Source organism: Drosophila persimilis, unplaced genomic scaffold (genome assembly GCF_003286085.1).
Source record: "Drosophila persimilis strain 14011-0111.01,24,50 unplaced genomic scaffold, DperRS2 tig00000606-arrow-arrow-pilon, whole genome shotgun sequence".
Taxonomy (NCBI): Eukaryota; Metazoa; Arthropoda; class Insecta; order Diptera; family Drosophilidae; genus Drosophila; species Drosophila persimilis.
Genome location: NW_020825324.1, coordinates 1,477,005 through 1,494,565, shown reverse-complemented (window position 1 = coordinate 1,494,565; position 17,561 = coordinate 1,477,005). Strand labels below are relative to the sequence as shown.

At 46.4% G+C, this 17,561-nt stretch overlaps 4 protein-coding genes across 11 annotated transcripts; 3 read left to right on the top strand and 1 right to left on the bottom strand.

Annotated features, from left to right (window-relative positions):
• Positions 1 to 29: 29 nt before the first annotated feature.
• On the bottom strand, positions 30 to 931 carry LOC6597341 (ADP-ribosylation factor-related protein 1). Its single transcript, XM_002022507.2, has 3 exons — positions 743 to 931; positions 407 to 659; positions 30 to 345 (listed from the first exon to the last, which is right to left on the bottom strand). The coding sequence occupies exons 1-3, from the start codon at positions 833 to 835 to the stop codon at positions 89 to 91; spliced, it is 603 nt and encodes a 200-aa protein (XP_002022543.1). The 5' UTR covers positions 836 to 931; the 3' UTR covers positions 30 to 88.
• A 113-nt stretch (positions 932 to 1,044) lies between these two features.
• LOC6597340 (protein CutA homolog) lies at positions 1,045 to 1,664 on the top strand. Its single transcript, XM_002022506.2, has one exon. It carries the CDS (start codon positions 1,092 to 1,094, stop codon positions 1,614 to 1,616), a length of 525 nt encoding a protein of 174 aa, XP_002022542.2. The 5' UTR covers positions 1,045 to 1,091; the 3' UTR covers positions 1,617 to 1,664.
• A 195-nt stretch (positions 1,665 to 1,859) lies between these two features.
• LOC6597339 (puff-specific protein Bx42) lies at positions 1,860 to 3,836 on the top strand. Its single transcript, XM_026990592.1, has 3 exons — positions 1,860 to 2,164; positions 2,245 to 2,805; positions 2,865 to 3,836. The coding sequence occupies exons 1-3, from the start codon at positions 1,942 to 1,944 to the stop codon at positions 3,722 to 3,724; spliced, it is 1,644 nt and encodes a 547-aa protein (XP_026846393.1). The 5' UTR covers positions 1,860 to 1,941; the 3' UTR covers positions 3,725 to 3,836.
• A 939-nt stretch (positions 3,837 to 4,775) lies between these two features.
• On the top strand, positions 4,776 to 15,847 carry LOC6597241 (probable phosphorylase b kinase regulatory subunit alpha). Of its 8 annotated transcripts, none has more exons than XM_026990792.1 (13): positions 4,776 to 5,026; positions 5,091 to 5,697; positions 5,763 to 6,430; positions 6,505 to 6,828; positions 9,507 to 9,654; positions 11,415 to 11,744; positions 11,816 to 12,073; positions 12,238 to 12,402; positions 12,916 to 12,975; positions 14,253 to 14,509; positions 14,584 to 14,851; positions 14,917 to 15,514; positions 15,603 to 15,847. In XM_026990792.1, exons 2-13 carry the CDS (start codon positions 5,121 to 5,123, stop codon positions 15,706 to 15,708), a joined length of 3,759 nt encoding a protein of 1,252 aa, XP_026846593.1. In that variant the 5' UTR covers positions 4,776 to 5,026; positions 5,091 to 5,120; the 3' UTR covers positions 15,709 to 15,847. The 8 variants fall into 8 exon arrangements, with proteins under 8 accessions (XP_026846593.1, XP_026846590.1, XP_026846594.1 ...); XM_026990789.1 differs by having other exon boundaries at positions 14,037 to 14,509; XM_026990793.1 differs by lacking the exon at positions 9,507 to 9,654 and adding an exon at positions 7,038 to 7,182.
• Positions 15,848 to 17,561: the final 1,714 nt, after the last annotated feature.

Sequence of the window (17,561 nt, the reverse complement as noted above, 5' to 3'; positions counted from 1 at the left end):
CTTAAATATTAGACTATACAAACGTTAAAGCTATAACTATCTAAGGCTGCTGCCCGGCTATTGCATCCGGCGTGTTTCGTTGCATCTTTCAATCGTTCTCTCGCGGCGGCCGTACTAAAGCATGCCGCTTGATGGCCTCCACTAGCCATTTGATGCCCTCGTCCACACCCTCACCGGTTAGGGCTGAGACGGGTATGGTGAGGCAGTCACGGCGACCGATTAGGGCCCCCGCCTGCTGGAAGACTGGCTTAATCTCGCGCACGCCCATCACATCGGGCAGATCCTGCTTGTTAGCCAGTATGAGCAGTGGCACGCCCGAGAGCAGCTCATTTTTGATCATTTTATCTGTTTGTGAGAGAGGGATCATATTTGGAAACGGATATTTAGATCGGATCTAGGGACATACCAAAAATGACCTTTGACTCGTCCATGCGCTCCCGGTCATTCGAGTCTATCACATAGATGACGCCGTGCGACTCTTGATAGTATTTGTCCCACAGCGATTGCAGCTCTTGCTGGCCGCCCAGGTCCCAGAAGTTCAGCCGCACACCCTGCACATCGATGGTGCCGATGTTAAGGCCAACTGTCGTTGTGATTTTCGTTGGATTGAGGCCCTTGTAGTTCTTTGTGAACTTGGTTTTGGCCGCCTCCAGGTACGTCTGTTGCATAGAAGAAGTTCATTTTGTAGGGACAGTTTTGCAGACGTGTCTGTCATTCTGTGTATGACGGCTGAGTGACATACCGTTTTGCCAGCATTGTCCAGGCCGAGGATCACAACACAGTACTCATCCTTTTGTGTGAAGTATTTGTAAAAGCCGTGTAGGAGTGTGTACATGGTAAATTGTTCTATTTATTTATTGTTGTTAACTTTGATTTTGTTGTCTCTGTCGTCACAGCTGCCTGCCTCTGTCGCACCTCTCTGCCGCTATTAACATAGTCGATAGTATCGATTAAATTTTTAGGCAACTTTAAGTGCGACAACCCTAAGCTTCTACATATGCTTTTAAAGTTGTTTTTCTTCACTGCTATCTCTTTTTTCACTTGCATCGAACTTGAAATCCGGTGCGGTGGCTGTTCAAAGTGCATAATTAATGCAATATAGGGGCAATGCCAGGTTCTTGCCCTCCCGCTGCTTGATTGCGCGTAATTTGCTAATTGTCGCTGCTGCTGCTGTCACAAGCCGCTCAGCCTTCGCCTCGACCACAACGTGCAAGCGGATCTTGTATTCCCCAACCAGAATGACAGACCGGCAGACTTGTGATTCATCATCGTACAAAGCCGGCAGCAGTTCGGTGGCCTTTGTGACCACTCCGGACAGGGAGTCTGCCAAGAAATTGGCTCACGGCATCATTGACCGTAAAATAGCCGCCTGTGTCAACATTATACCAAAAATCGAGTCCATCTACATGTGGGAGGGCAAAGTCACCGAGGACGATGAGTATCTGATGATGATCAAGACGCGCACCGAGCGCATCGACGAGCTGAGCAAGTTCGTCCGCGAGAATCATCCCCACAGCGTCGCCGAGGTGATCTCCATTCCCATAGAAAATGGCAATTTGCCGTATTTGAATTGGATTGTACAGACAGTGCCGGAGCTGGAGAAGAAGAAAGACTAAAATATACCCAAACATAAAAATGTAATAAATATAATTCGAATAAAATAACCATCTCATCTGAAATATTCTTTTGAAAATTTTGCAAAAACAATTTGCAGCCATTTATGCATGGTGCAGCCAGATGGGGTATCAGGGTATCGATAAAAATGCGGCTACTATCGATACATCCATGTCTCGTACGCTGGCAACTCTACTCAACTGGCTGTGAGAAAGTGTGTGTGTGCGTGTTTTTTTTTCTCCCAATATCTTTAATTTTGTGCCACAAGAATTAATCGCAACGCAAAAGCGTTATCAGCAATAAGGAATACGCAAAGAAATCAAAGTAATGTCGCTGTCGAGTCTGCTGCCCACGCCGACCAATGCGGTTTGGGACCGCGAGGACGAGCGTCGCCTGGCAGCCAAGGGTGCTCCGCAAATCGGAGCCCTGGTCTCCGCCAAAATCGCAGCTCCCCCTTATGGCTGTCGCAAGGATTGGGTGCCCCGCACAGAGGCTGACTTTGGCGATGGTGGCGCATTCCCCGAAATTCATGTAGCACAATATCCACTGGGTGAGTTCTGGCGCTGACTCCACGCTTTCTCCAGTGCATTTTTCATTGTTGGTTTTTTTTGTTTTGTGCCGTTTTCTTAGGTCTTGGTGCCCCAGGGACTATGGGCAAGAAGTCCGATGCTTTGGCTGTACGGTTGGATGACAAAGGCAAAATAAAATACGATGCGATAGCACGACAGGGACATGGCAAGGACAAAGTCGTCTACTCTTCCATCTCGCAGCTGCTGCCCGCCGAGGTGCTGGCCGAGGATGCCGACGAGCTGCAGCGTCCCGATGAGGAGAGCGTAGCCGAGACAACTGAGGAGACCCGCCTGGCCCTGGAGAAGTTGACCAACCAAAAGATAACCTCAGCACTGCCCGTCCGTCATGCCCAGAAGGCGGGACCAGCCCAATACATTCGCTATACACCGTCCCAGCAGGGCGATGCCTTCAATTCGGGGGCCAAGCAGCGTGTCATCCGGATGGTGGAGGCTCAGCTGGATCCGATGGAGCCGCCCAAGTTTCGCATCAATAAGAAAATCCCGCGAGGTCCGCCGTCGCCGCCGGCTCCAGTCCTGCACTCGCCGTCGCGCAAAGTCACGGTCAAGGAACAGAAGGAATGGAAAATCCCGCCCTGCATATCCAACTGGAAGAACGCCAAAGGTGAGCATCCATATTCAAACCCCCCATTCTGAGTGAAAACTAACGAAACTCTGCTTTAGGCTACACCATTCCGCTGGACAAGCGTTTGGCTGCCGATGGTCGGGGCCTGCAGCAGGTTCACATCAATGAGAAGTTCGCCAAGATGGCTGAGGCCCTGTACATAGCCGATCGCAAGGCCCGCGAGGCGGTGGAGGCACGCGCACAGCTGGAGAAGAAGCTGGCCCAAAAGGAGAAAGAGAAGAAGGAGGACATGCTGCGGATGATGGCCCAGCGGGCGCGTGAAGAGCGTGCTGGCCTGCGAAACCCGGAAACAGCTAGCGATCCCATCGGAGGTGGAGCCAATGGGGTGGAGGCTCGCGAGCGCAACGATCTGCGAGCCGAGCGACAAAGGGAGCGACAACGTGATAGAAATCTGCAGCGTGCAGCGCCCGAGAAGCGGTCAAAGCTGCAGAAGGAGCGAGAGAGGGACATTTCCGAACAGATAGCCCTGGGCCTGCCCGCCAAGAGTGCCGGCAATGGCGAAACCCTCTTCGATCAGCGTCTCTTCAACACCACCAAAGGCATGGACTCGGGCTACGGCGACGATGAGGCCTACAACGTGTACGACAAGCCATGGCGCGACGCCAACACCCTGGGTAACCACATCTACAGGCCCAGCAAGCAGGCGGACAGCGACAATTACGGCGGTGACTTGGATGCCATTGTGAATACCAAACGATTTGTCCCGGACAAGCAATTCTCAGGGGCATCACGTGAAACGGCCGGTGCCGTGCGCAGCGGGCCCGTCGAATTCGAGAAGGAGGAGGATCCTTTCGGTCTCGATCAATTCTTAAACATGGCCAAGAAGGCGCCCAAACGTGCCGAGGAGAAGAGCGAGCGCAACAGCCAATCGGAACGCAAGCGCAGTCGTCGCGACTAGACGTACAGCTGCATTAATAATAACCATCATCATTGATCATCATCCTCATAATTGATAATCGACATACACTTTGTGCAAATTGAATAATAATCACTCGATACTGACAAGAAAACAAGTCTCGACTTTAGCACGCGGGTACCATCTCTACTATCTATTTAATTGAACTTTTGTTGATCCATTTATGATATTAAGCAATGGGTGACTGCCTTTCGTATCCTCCAAAACCTTGATAACGTATTCAAATTTTAATTATTGAATTTTCGTCACCCCCAAATGCCGGACGAGGCTCAAGGAACGATCTGTTGAGTACCCCTCTGACAATTGAAACGACAGAAGCTAAAGGTTAAACGTGGTTTGCTGCTTTAAGAGCAGGCCATGCCCTCTTTTGCGAGAAGATGTGGGAAGATGAAGCAGGTCTGTGCTTTCTTTCACAGAAATTAGCAAAGCTCCCGATAGAGATGCAGAATGGGAATGGAGTACGAGCTACAGATGGAGCAGACAAATCTCAAAGCTGTAATTGAAGCTCGCTATCAAGATGGAATTCAAAATGTTCTTGTTGATACTTTTTCCGATAGGTATTTTTACTGGTATTTTCTAGTTACTATTCATCGCTACTTAGCGTTATCCTGAACAGAAGTTCTGTTGGTATTTTCTAGTCGGCACACACCGTTCAACGATCTGCAATATCGATCTGGAAAAGGCAATATTTTTATTGTTTATTTGTAGTATTTTTTAAAAGCGATATGCGATATTAATTGCCGCCCGTTTTCCTTTTAACCGTATTTTATAATCAAACACAATAAAAAAGTACTTAAAATTGGATAATCTTGTAGAAAACTGCTCAGTCTATCGGATCAGTGCAGAGGACCCTATCTAGATTTGAATACTAAACCGATATTCGACCATGAAAGAACGATTAGTAGTTCTATTTTTTTTTGTTCGCTCATGAACGACCCATTACGATCTGCTCTGGTCACACTGCATGACATTGAGTTGACTTTTGGTTTGCTTTTTTTAATTACAATACATTTTATTTGCAAAGAACGGACAGAACATACATTGATATTGATTGTGGCATCTCGCGTTACTTCACATACGACTTCTCATCGAGAATGAGCTGGAGTGCAAGTGCTGACGACTTTTCTAGCGGGTTCTAGAGGTTGAGGAAGCAGCGCGTGCAGTGGTCAGGACGGTCGGTCATCCTCTGCCTCTGTGTGAGGCACCTCTCACGGCCGTGAGACAACAATTGCATGCGTGCGTGCCTGCGCCACAGACAGACCACAACAAACGATTATAAATTATGTAAGTGATCATGTCAAGAGCAGCAGCACCCAACACACATTTGACGTGCTCTTTTTACATGTAGTTTAGTGACAACAGCACACACATATCCGAGATGCGTTCGCGTAGCAATTCGGGCGTCCGCTTGGACTACTATCAGCGGATTGTTCACCGTCTGATATTGGCGCACCAGGAGCCGGTGACCGGCCTGTTTCCTGCCTCCAATGTCAATTCGCACGCATGGATTCGCGACAATGTGTACTGCATCCTGGCCGTTTGGGGCCTGTCGATGGCCTACAAGAAGATCGCCGACCAGGACGAGGATCGTGCCAAATGCTATGAGCTGGAGCAAAGCTGTGTGAAGCTAATGCGCGGCCTGCTCATGGCCATGATGAATCAAAAAGACAAGGTCGAAAAGTTCAAGATGACCCAGAGCCCGTGCGACTCTCTGCATGCCAAGTACTCCAGCAAGAATGGCCTGCCCGTGGTCGGGGATAACGAGTGGGGTCATCTGCAGATCGATGCCGTATCCCTATATCTCCTGATCCTGGCCCAAATGACAGCCTCCGGCCTGCAGATTGTCTTCACCCTGGACGAAGTCTCGTTCATACAGAATCTGGTCTTTTACATTGAGTCGGCCTACTCCATACCCGACTATGGCATCTGGGAGCGTGGCGACAAGACAAATCATGGTGGGTATTCTCTCTCCTCCCCCTCCCTTTTGGTGTTCAATTCTACTCAAAATTCGATCTTTCAGGTGAGCCGGAACTGAATGCCAGCTCCATTGGCATGGCCAAGGCCGCCTTGGAGGCCATGAACGAGTTGGATTTGTTTGGTGCACGCGGCGGTCCGGCCAGCGTCATTCATGTGCTGGCCGACGAAGCCCACAAATGCCAGGCCGTCCTGCAGTCGATGCTGCCACGTGAATCGAACAGCAAGGAGCTGGACTCGGGCCTCCTCTGTGTGATTGGCTTTCCCGCGTTCGCCGTGGACGATGCCCAGCTGATACACAACACCAAAGACGCGATTCTGTCCCGCCTTCAGGGCAAATACGGTTGCAAGCGTTTCCTGCGCGATGGCTATCGCACACCGAAAGAGGATCCCTCCAGGCTCTACTACGAGCGATGGGAGCTGCGCATGTTCGAGAACATCGAATGCGAATGGCCGCTCTTCTTCTGCTACCTCATCCTGTTCCATGCATTTCAAAACGACAAGCGCTCGGTGCAGGAGTATGCCGATCGTTTGGAAAAGATAATGGTCCGTTCAGAGGATGGCACACTGCTGGTGCCCGAAAGCTATGCTGTGCGCCAGGATCTGGTTGGACAAGAGTATCAAAAGCCCGGCTCACAGATACGCGAAGTTGTGGGCCGTTGCCCCTTCCTTTGGGGTCAATCGCTGTTCATTTTGGGCCGCCTACTGCAGGAGGTAAGTACATACATACATTTATATAATGGAGCCATTCTGGAGTTAAAAACTCTTTCATTTCGATTTCCCTTAAGGGTTTCCTGGCTGTGGGTGAATTGGACCCATTGAATCGTCGCCTGGGTGCCCAAAAGAAACCCGATGTGGTCGTCCAAGTGGTGATCATTGCCGAGGACAATGAGATACGCGACAAGCTGGCCGAGCATGATCTGCACGTCCAGACCATAGCCGAGGTGGCGCCCATTGAGGTGCAGCCGGCCCGTGTCCTTAGCCACCTGTACACGTATCTGGGGCGCAACCGCAAGCTGGGCCTCAGTGGCCGCAAGTCCCGGGATGTGGGCATACTCAGCACCAGCAAGCTCTACTCTCTAAAGGATCGTATATTTGCCTTCACGCCGCAGGTGAGTCCACAGCTTTGATCGTTTAATCGGAATCCCTGCTCCCAGCTCCCAGCTCCAAGTTCCCAGCTCCCAGTACCCAGTACCTCTCTTTCCTCCTCTGTTTGCTCTGTTTAAGCTCTGTTCTAAGTATTATTTATTTTGATTTTGATTTTTTATTTGAAAACTATTTACTTTATATCATTATTATATTATCGTATGATGTGCATCAGTTTGCCGACTTGTCGCGCTTCTATATAGCCTCCGATAACGAACTCATGATCGACATCCTTAAGGGCGAAATCAATTTTCTCAAGTCCGCTTGGGATCTGCTGGGCCGGCCACTGGTCACCCTAGTGCTGAAGCGCATCCACTTAGGTCGGTTCCAAACACAGAACAAAACAAATATTGTTTCTGTTTTCTGTTTCTTCTTCATCAAATTATTCTGTATTTTAATTTTCTTTAATTGTTGTTTCATTTATTATGTAACTCTCTCTCTCTCTTTGTGTATGGTTCTACTCTCCCTACTATCTATTTTATCTGCTACTCTTTTATCTGTTTTTATTATTACGTTTTCTTTTTTTTTTTTAATTGAAATTTATTTGCAAGGGTTTGCGTTTGGTATCTTTCTGTATTGTTTATAAATTAATTGACACACATGCACACAAACACACACACACACACACAAATACGCACTTGAATTTATTTATTTATTAGAGAACCATTTATGATATATGATTCCACTCGATTGCCCCAATGACCGCAGCAAGTGCCTTCGTTTGCTCTCATCAAATGGCATTGATTGTCAAATGGGGGTTCAAATGTACCCGACTTCCAGTATCGTATGCTCGTATGTATGGTTCAATAGGTCCCCGCGATTCAATACAGAAAATACGCAAACTTTTTATACCCGATACTCAAAATGAGTATTGGGGTATATTAGATTTGTGGTAAAAGTGTATGTGTGTAACGTCCAGAAGGAATCGTTTCCGACCCTATAAAGTATATATATTCTTGATCAGCATCAATAGCCGAGTCGATTGAGCCCTGTCTGTCTGTCCGTCCGTCCGTCTGTCCGTCTGTCCGTCTGTCCGTCCCCTTCAGCGCCTAATGCTCAAAGACTATAAGAGCTAGAGCAACGATGTTTTGGATCCAGACTTCTGTGATATGTCACTGCTCCAAAAATATTTCAAAACTTTGCCCCGCCCACTTCCGCCCCCACAAAGTGCGAAAATCTGTGGCATCCACAATTTCGACGATACGAGAAAACTAAAAACGCAGAATCGTAGAAGATGACTATATCTTCTAGAGTGCAAAATCTGAACCAGATCGTATAATTATTACAGCCAGAATCACGAAAACAATTTCACTCTTTCTCGCTCTGTCTCACTCTAACACACAGGTTTCATGGTCGGTTTTGCCAATTGCAAAATATGAGTTCAAGGATCTCAGAACCTATAAAAGCCAGAGCAACCAAATTTGGTATCCACACTCCTGTGATATCGGACCTTGACCGTTTCCTGTCCAAATTTCGCCACACCCCCTTCCGCCCCCGCAAAGGACGAAAATCTGAGGCAACCACAAATCTCAGAGACTATTAAGGCTAGAGTAACCAAATTTGGTACACACACTCCTTTAAGATGTCACTATAAAACGTATATCTCAGAATTTCGCCCCACCCCCATCCGCCCCCACAAAGGACGAAAATCTGTTGCATCCACAATATTGCAGATTTGAGAAAACTAAAAACGCAGAATCATAGATAATGACCATATCTATTAGATTGCTGAATCTGGATCAGATCAGATCATTTTTATAGCCAAAAGGAACAAATCAATTTGCAGTGGCTACGCAGCGCCCGACGTCACGCTCAGACTGATTTTCTGTCTCTCTCGCACGCACTCTTTGTCGTGTCGTTAAATATTAGCGGCGTCTGCCGGAGGAGAGCCATACTGACTTAGTATCGGGTATAACCGTAGAGTTGCGGTGTCCGCAGCAACTCACAACGTTCCCCCTCGTTTATTGTTAAAACTTATACTGAATCTTAAGTAGTCCTTGGATGCGGCAGTCATGATTTATGTATATTAAGAGATCTCAAAAATAAGTAAAATATAATGCATTCATATACGGCATTCATATGTATAATTTCCAATAAAGACCCCCCCGTATTGGCTTGCATACGTAAGAATTCGGCAAACAGCGACCACACTCACCCATTCACTCCGTGCCTCTGCGTTCAAATGTAGTGCGTACGAGTCTTAATTAAATTAAAGTAATTTGCAATCAGTTGTGCTTTTGCGACTAATCGGGGACTTATTGAACCAAGTGACATAGATTATCAATCGATTATACTAGCTTTAATTTGTATTTTACTTAAGTTCTTGGTTATGGCAGAACCTATCATACTATTATAATTTGTGTACATACATAATTACATCTTTGTAATGGATTTTTCTTAGCTTTTAGTTGACATTTCCATTTGCTCCGATTGATCTTTCCTCTTCCCTCTTGAGTTGTATCCTCTTTGATCCCTTCCTTGAAAATTGGCCACAGAAAATCTATAAAAAAAAAAAAACACAATCAAAATACCTTTTTCTTGTTTATTTTATACGAAATGCAACCAACCAACCAACCAACAAAACAAACACTGAAAACAAACAAAAACAATCAATCAATCAATCAACAATAAAACACTTACACAGCATATCGACTATGAAGAATACTATACAACACGCGATCCCGATTTGCTTGCCAGCAATTTTACCACAAATTTAGCATTCTTGACCAACAATTGGCGTCACATGTTGGGCAGGCCGACAATCACACTAATGGCAACCCACTATATGCTAGGTAATTACTATTCCAAACCAAAAACCACAAAAAAACCCAAATCTGCATCCCCCCCCTCCAAAAAAAAAAAAACAAAACCCATATATTCCTGCAACACTGCCCCCCCCCTCACACACACACAAACACACACACACACACAAGAAAACCAACAACAAATTGATATCCAACTCCCGTATTAATGGATCCTGTGATCTATGTATGATCTCTTTGCTTGTGTCTGCAATTAGCATTTCCTCTAGCTTTCTACTACTCCCCTTTAAGCTGCCTCTAAACTCTCCTGTAACCCATGTAAATATATGCAAATTTGTATGAACATTTATGGCTACTCTTTCCTATGTGTGCTCTCTATAGACCCTGTTCTGTGGTGGCTTTGTACTTGGTTTTAGTTTACACCGCACCTATGCATCCCCTACACTTGACATAGAAATGCCACAGTTCTATTTCCTTCACCGTTCGTTTATGGGAAATTTAAACATTCGCATCAAAAGTGGAATGTGCCCCCAGTGGAACCAGAGGTATAATGGATCTCCCGTTTCAAAGATTTGAAGAACGCCTAAATTTAGAATGAAAAAACACCCACGGATCTGTGCCAGAGTTCCATTACGATCACGCGTGAATGGCATTCGCTTATGGGAAATTTAAGCAGCAATTCAATGGCATTCGTATCGACCTTTTTATACCATCTACATATAGATGTGCTATTAACCAGAGATCACAAGCCAGAGTCAGATACACTTTTTGTCGTGAGATATCCTAGAAACGGGTAAACTTTTATTAAATTTAACAACAAAAAGAATATATTCTAACTCGAACAGTGATATGTATTTGTGATCTTTAAAGAGTTTCAAAACACCTAAGTCTGAGACCATCAGTCAGTTCTTAACGAACTGGCTGATAATGCTTTCAGATGTCAGGTATTTGCTATATGTCCTTTCAGAACATACCAAACGAAAAGTATTGAAGTGCACCGGGCCAAATATATATATCACTTTTCGATATAACACATTTTTTTGTATTCATTTTGATTGTATGATTAGTATTATAGAAATTTTAGTCCCTACGATGCCTGGTTCAAACAAAATCTAAAATTATAATGGTATTTATACCATAATAGATATTTTTGAGATCTAAAAGCACTCTCTTCTATCGCATTTGTTTAAAAATTGAGATTGGAATTTCTGTAATCTTAAGACAAAAATGTTTGAAAAATGTTTTCCTTTGAAATATGGTTTCAATCCAAATTTGGCACCAAAAGAATCTTGAAATTTTTGCCCCTCCTTCTGCTTGTGACGCGTCTCGTATTTTTTTTTATTTTTTGTATTTTTTTTGTTTGCTTCATCCACCCACCAATGCTCACGAAATTCTATATATTCTGTGTATCTATTATCCAAACTTCCTTGGTGTGGCGGCAATGGCTGTGGCTAAACTTGTTCCTAGTTCCTAATGTTCCTAGTTAGTATTTTCGTTTCGCTTGGTTTGATTTGCGCACTCGACTAATCCCCGAAACCCCCTGAAGGTGCTGGAATTTTTGATAAGGATATGATCCATGCTATATATCGGTTATTGTTGTATTTATTGTGTGACTAAACCATAGCTATAAGAAACAGCGCCCTAATAACCAACAGCAACCACAAAACACCATTCCATTCCACTCCGTTCAATCAATCAAAAAAACATGAGCCGCATCCATATCGAAAATTTTGAAACAGCGCATTGAAGCAGAAGTTTAGCTAAAATTTTTGTATCAATAACCGATCCAGACCAGGACAAGATACCGCTGGCCATGATCCAAACGATGAGGAAACTCAAGTCTGGCTACATCAACGGCACCCGCGTGATGTTGGGCAGCCTGAAGGACTTTCTGAACACGTCGGCCATCACGGACTTGAGTTTTCTGGGCAGCACCGAGGACGGTTATCCGGATCGTCTGCATTCCGATGTGCAGACGTATTTGGACGAGCACCTGCTGCGGTCCTTCAGCAATCGCAGTACCATGAACCTACGCGGCGGACAGCTAAGGCCACGAACTCTACGCCGTCGCATGTCCTGCAAGGGAGCCATCAAGAAGACACGCTCCATAAATGTGGACTGTAAGTCTTTTCTTTTCCACATACATATATATGTACATATATACATGGCTATATTTTGTTTTGTTTTGCAGCCGATAACCTGGGAATGGAGGGACCCGCACCCCTCACCGAACGACGGCTGTCGTCGGTGGTCCCGCCGCCCTGGCTCCAGCCCAACAAGCAGAGCCATGTCTCAGTGTTCGCCACCACGCCCGAGGAGGGGCCCAGCACCCCGAGTCTCCATCTGGGCAACGAGCTGGTCATACGCGAGAATATCTATCCCGTGGATCCCCACGGATCGAACCGCACGACCATCGATAGACGCAGCGAGTTTGTTCGCCAGCACGAGAGTTAGTTTCCCGCCCCTCCCCCCTGCATACCATTCGTATTAATTTTTTAATTCGAATTTAGTCTCTTAATTTGATATATTTACGTTCTCTTTTCATTTGTGTCGTTGCAATATGATTTCTTTGGGGATTTGGTTCTGGAAAATATTGTAAATAATGCATAATAGTAACGGTGCCAAAAATTCTCATCCAACGCCATCGGGCGGAAACCAATTTTGCGGACACAGAGGTGGAGGAGCTGATTGCCATGTTGCGCGAGACGGAGAATCTCGAGGAGCAGGGCGACATACTGCAGTTCCTGGTCGATACCCAGGGCCTGGACTTTAATACGGGTGAGTGCGAGTGCCAGAGAGTGCCAAGGACAGCCGTAATATGCGGTTTAGATCCGCTTAAAGCTTTTATACTCTTATGTTTTGCTGGGCGGCGGGAGGTTCAGTACAGATAGGACACGGAACACATACACTTTAAGGCACACGCAAAACGCTCACACATGCCAAGCATACACGCCCAAAAACACGACAAGCATAAGCACACACACACACAAATCCAGTAATACATACAACACCACACATTTATCGGTCTGTCTGTTTCTGTTCCACATAATCTGCTCCTTCGGTTGGGGTACCTCCAGTTCCGTTAGCCATGGATAGCCTTTGAACACTTGTCTTAGCATAAGTCTGATCCATGGGATTGGTGGCATCTAAACCTGACATTCAATTATTTTATATATGCGTCTATTGTTCTCATTGTTCCCTGTGGTACTTATGCTCCCACATTCTTGTACTTGTCTCGTGCATCGTTCCGTACCAACCGTTCTTCGTCCTCTTCTGTGTGGTCTACAACAGCTGGCCTGGGATTCAAGAATAAATCGGATGATAGTGCCTCTGCCGCTGCCGGAGCTGGAGGTAAGTTGGCTGCTCGATCCCAGATAGATGTCCATAGATGGTTGTAGATCGTTGCTACTGTTGATGGTCTGGTCGTTGTTTGTAAGATCATCCAAATGGGGCTTTTAATCACGTAAGGATGCCCAGACTGTCCTTTCCACTCCCTTTCCAACTTCCACTCTCCTACGATTTGTGTTTATAACCAGAGATTGTCAGATGATTCCTTAAGTTTTCTGTTTAAGTACTCGCATTTTTGTATCCCTTCTATTTGTATTCCTTTAACTTTCTTGTAGCTATTACCCCCTCCTTTGTCCAGATAATTCCTATAACTTGTTCTTTCTGCTAACTGTTTAGCCTTTTCCTCGACTATTGTATCCCCTTTGCCATCCTTCCTCTTGTGACCCAGAGATTGGCAGAAACCTTTTTTCTTCTTTCCGTTTAACCATTTCCCTCTCTCTTTGTATATATTTTTGTGTGATTTGTGTGTCAATTGTTTCATAAAAATCGCTTTGTAATATATACCAAATATTTAGTATAATTTTTCAACGCTTTCTGCTTTAAGTTATGGCTTTATTCGTTTATCTTTTGATGAATGCTTGCTAAAGTAAATTTTTGTATTTCTTTTACATTTTATTTTATATTCTGCGCCACACATCACGAAACAAACAAACAAATAAACATACACACGACACGCACACATTCCACGCATGTTCTCTCTGTGTGCCCCATGGCCCATGCCGCATGTTGCATTAACCGAAAACCAAAAACCAACCAACATCCAACCGATTCTTCCCATACTATATGTTTCCTCACGCAACCCGAAACTAACCCAATCCAAAAAACAAAAAAAAAACCAAAAAATAACCAACTAAAAGAGCTCGAGCAAGCATTCGTGGACGAGGTGGTGCTCGGACTGGCTGCTAGTGCTGCAGGTGGTGGTGGGACAGGTGCTGGTGGTGGTGCGGTTGCTTCTTCTTCGGGGGACGGGCGCGAGGTCAACGCTAAGCCTGAGTCAGCGGCAGCTGCTACACACACAGTGCTGCCCACAGTGATCATCGATGATGCTGGTGCTTCAATTACAGCCAACCCGAAGGCCGCCACGGATAAGGCCAATGCCACCTCGACACCCAAAACGACGTCGACTCCTGGAGGCGCCACCGCTGCCACCGCCAATAGCAGCAGCAGCAGCAGCAACACCAACAGCCACAACATCAGCAGCAGCAGCAACAGCAACAGCAACAACAGCAGCCTGAATCTGAATGCGAATCCGTCTAACAACGATTCTTCTCACTCTGAAGGAATGCTGGAGGAGGGACGCGTTGTGACCGTTCGAGACCTGCTCAAGGGCCTCTACGAGAAGGCCTGCCAGCAGAAGCTCTGGGGACTGGTGCGCCACACGGCCGGGATGCTGGGCAAACGGGTGGAGGATCTGGCTAAGGCCGTCACCGATTTGCTGGTGCGCCAGAAGCAGGTCACCGTGGGCATGCCGCCGAACAATGAGCACACCATTACGGCCCCCTTGCCCGAAGGAGAGCTGCGTCAACTGATACACGATGTGAGTGCCCAAGGACAGATGCCTTTGTCCCCCAATATTAATGTGTGTTGGGTGTGGGTTTTGTTTGTTGCCAGGCCTATGGAGACGATGAGAGCACATCAATGCTCACCCAGGAGCTGATGGTCTACCTGGCCATGTTCATACGCACCGAGCCGCAGTTGTTCCACGAAATGCTGCGTCTGCGCGTTGGCCTGATCATTCAGGTGATGGCCAAAGAGCTGTCGCGCACTTTGAACTGTGACGGTGAGGCGGCATCGGAGCATTTACTTAACCTCTCGCCCTTCGAAATGAAGAATCTCCTCTACCACATACTCAGCGGCAAGGAGTTTGCTGTCAGCAGTGGTACGTCCGGCCCATCCATTATGCGTTATTTTCTCCTTCATTTTTCGAGTGTTTCCCATTTGCAGTGGCACGTGGCAATCTGTCGATTGTCAGCTGCAAGAGCAGTCGCGTCAGCAAGAAGAGCCAGATCGGTCTGGGCGATCCAGAGGGCGAGGATGCCCTGCTTGCCACCATCGATGATCGGCAGGGCCAGTGGCTGCGTCGCCGTCGCCTTGATGGCGCCCTTAATCGTGTGCCGCGTGATTTTTACTCGCGCGTCTGGACAGTGCTGGAGAAGTGTCAGGGCCTGGCCATCGAGGGACGGGTGCTGCAGCAGAGCCTCACCCAGGAGATGACGCCCGGCGAGCTGAAGTTTGCTCTCGAAGTGGAGACGGCCCTCAATCAGATACCACAGCCCGAGTACCGGCAACTGGTGGTCGAAGCCCTAATGGTGCTCACCCTGGTCACCGAGCACAATATGGTGCCCTCACTGGGGGGCATCATTTACGTGGAGCATCTGGTGCACAAGGCCAATCAGTTGTTCCTCGAGGATCAGCGCAAGGTGCAGGGCGATGCCACACTGTGTTGTGCCAAGATCAAGGATGGAAAGGAGCAGCAGCAGGCTGCTTCAGGGATGTTACTCTGCGGCGGTGCGGCCTATATTTGTCAGCATCTGTACGACAGGTAACGACAATCAGGATCCCCATAATCAGCCTCAAAGCTAACTCTCTCCCTCTCTTTCTTTTTCATGGTGTGTGCTGACCTTCCGCAGTGCTCCCAGTGGCAGCTATGGAACCATGACCTACTTGTCGCGTGCCGTGGCTCTCGTACTGGACTGTGTGCCCAAGCACGGCGAAATGGAGTGCGCCATCTCCTAAGGATCCGCAGAGGAAGGGATCTGCGCCCACTTAATGCCAATTTTTGCAACTTTGGAAACGTCCTCTATCTCAGTCACTCTCTCTCTCTCTCTTTCTCTACCGTTTTCTCTGTGTATGTCTAGCCCCCCCACCCCCCTGTCTTGTGTGTGTATTAAACCCAACGATAATTTTAGTCCAGAGGCCGATTGTATATATTTTAAAGACCTCTAACCATCCCCCTTTTTTTGAGATAATTTCGTTTGTGCGTGTTTTTGTGTTTGTTTTAACCCAAAAATTCAAAAAAAAAATCGCTTAAAACGAGTTGTATAACTTTAAGACCCTAATGACTCGTATTCCCATTCAAAGTCTTATCCGTTATGGATATTATAATGCATAAGCCATTAAAAAAACAACACCCCAAGCCGCTGCCGCTACAGATTTGTGTGTTTGTACGGACGCGCGAAACGACGAAACTTTTTCTAATTGTTGAAACTTTTCATTTTGAAAAATGCTCCAACGCCCCCATACCCCCACATTTTATACGTTTGGATTGTAATGAATGAACGCGAAAGATTTACAATAAAAATGTGTGTTTGCAATGTTTATGTGATGTTTGTTTTGACTTCTTGCCGAGCCAAGATCTGTCGAGCCGCTCCCATTGCTACGAGAATTATTCAACGACACGCGACACCAGCCAGAGCATACAAAAACAAAATAAATTGCGTGAGTCTTTGCAACTTGGCGACCGTGACTCGAGGCCTAAGATAGGCTAAGGATGGAAAGCAATATTAGTGTCTGGAAAATGCATATATCGTTTGATTAGCTGCAACTTATATTTCAAGGAGTCCCTTACCCTTTTCATGCACTAGACCCATGACAATCTACTGGGCATATGTTCAGGGGAGAAACCTTTTAAGCTTTCAAAAAACAATTGTAAGAGTATGAAATTTGGTTTTACTAGCTTTTATAGTCTCTGAGATCGAGGCGCTTATCGGGATGGACGCACAGACAGATATGTATATCGACTCGACTATTGATGCTAAGGATATATATACTTTAAGGGGTCCGAAATGCTTCCCTCTGGTTGCACCCGATACTCAAAATGAGCATAGGGGTATACTAGGTTTGTGCTGAAAATGGATGTGTGTAACGTCCAGAACCCAGAATCGTTTCCGATCCCATTAAGTATATATATTCTTGATCAGCATCAATAGCCAAGTGCATTGAGCCATGTTTGTCTGTCCTTCCCTATCAGCGCCTAGTGCTAAAAGAGTATATGAGCTAGAGCAACGACATCTTATATCCGAACTTCTGTGATATGTCTCTGTTACAAGTATATTTCAAAACTTCGCCCCGCCCACTTCCGTCCCCGCAAAGGACGAGTGACCGGGTACACAAGTAGAACCGCGGCCTTTGCCGCAACTCTCAACGGTACCGCTCGTTTTTGTTTGTATTTTGGCACTGTAGATACAAATGATTACAATGCCCAAGGTCATCTCACCTCGGTTTTTATTTTGTGGGCATATGGCAGATTCTGAAAGATCTTTTAAAAGATCTGATAAGACAGGACTACAATCCAATTATACCCGGTAGTCCCATTTCTGTTAAATGAATATTGATAATAAATCTTAGTCTATTGATTTTGATCCATTGCAGCAACAGGAATGTGGATGCCAGATGCCAAATCGACGCTGGAGCTAATCCATTGGACATGGCATGGGGCTGGGGTGCTGACACCTGACGCTGGTGCTGTCTTTAACGCGACAAAGGAGGCAGCCGAGTCCGCGTCCAATAAACGTTACCATGCAGAAATTCAATGCGGACGCAATTATGTTCTAATTTAGATTTCACTTGTTATGGCGGGGGGGACTGGC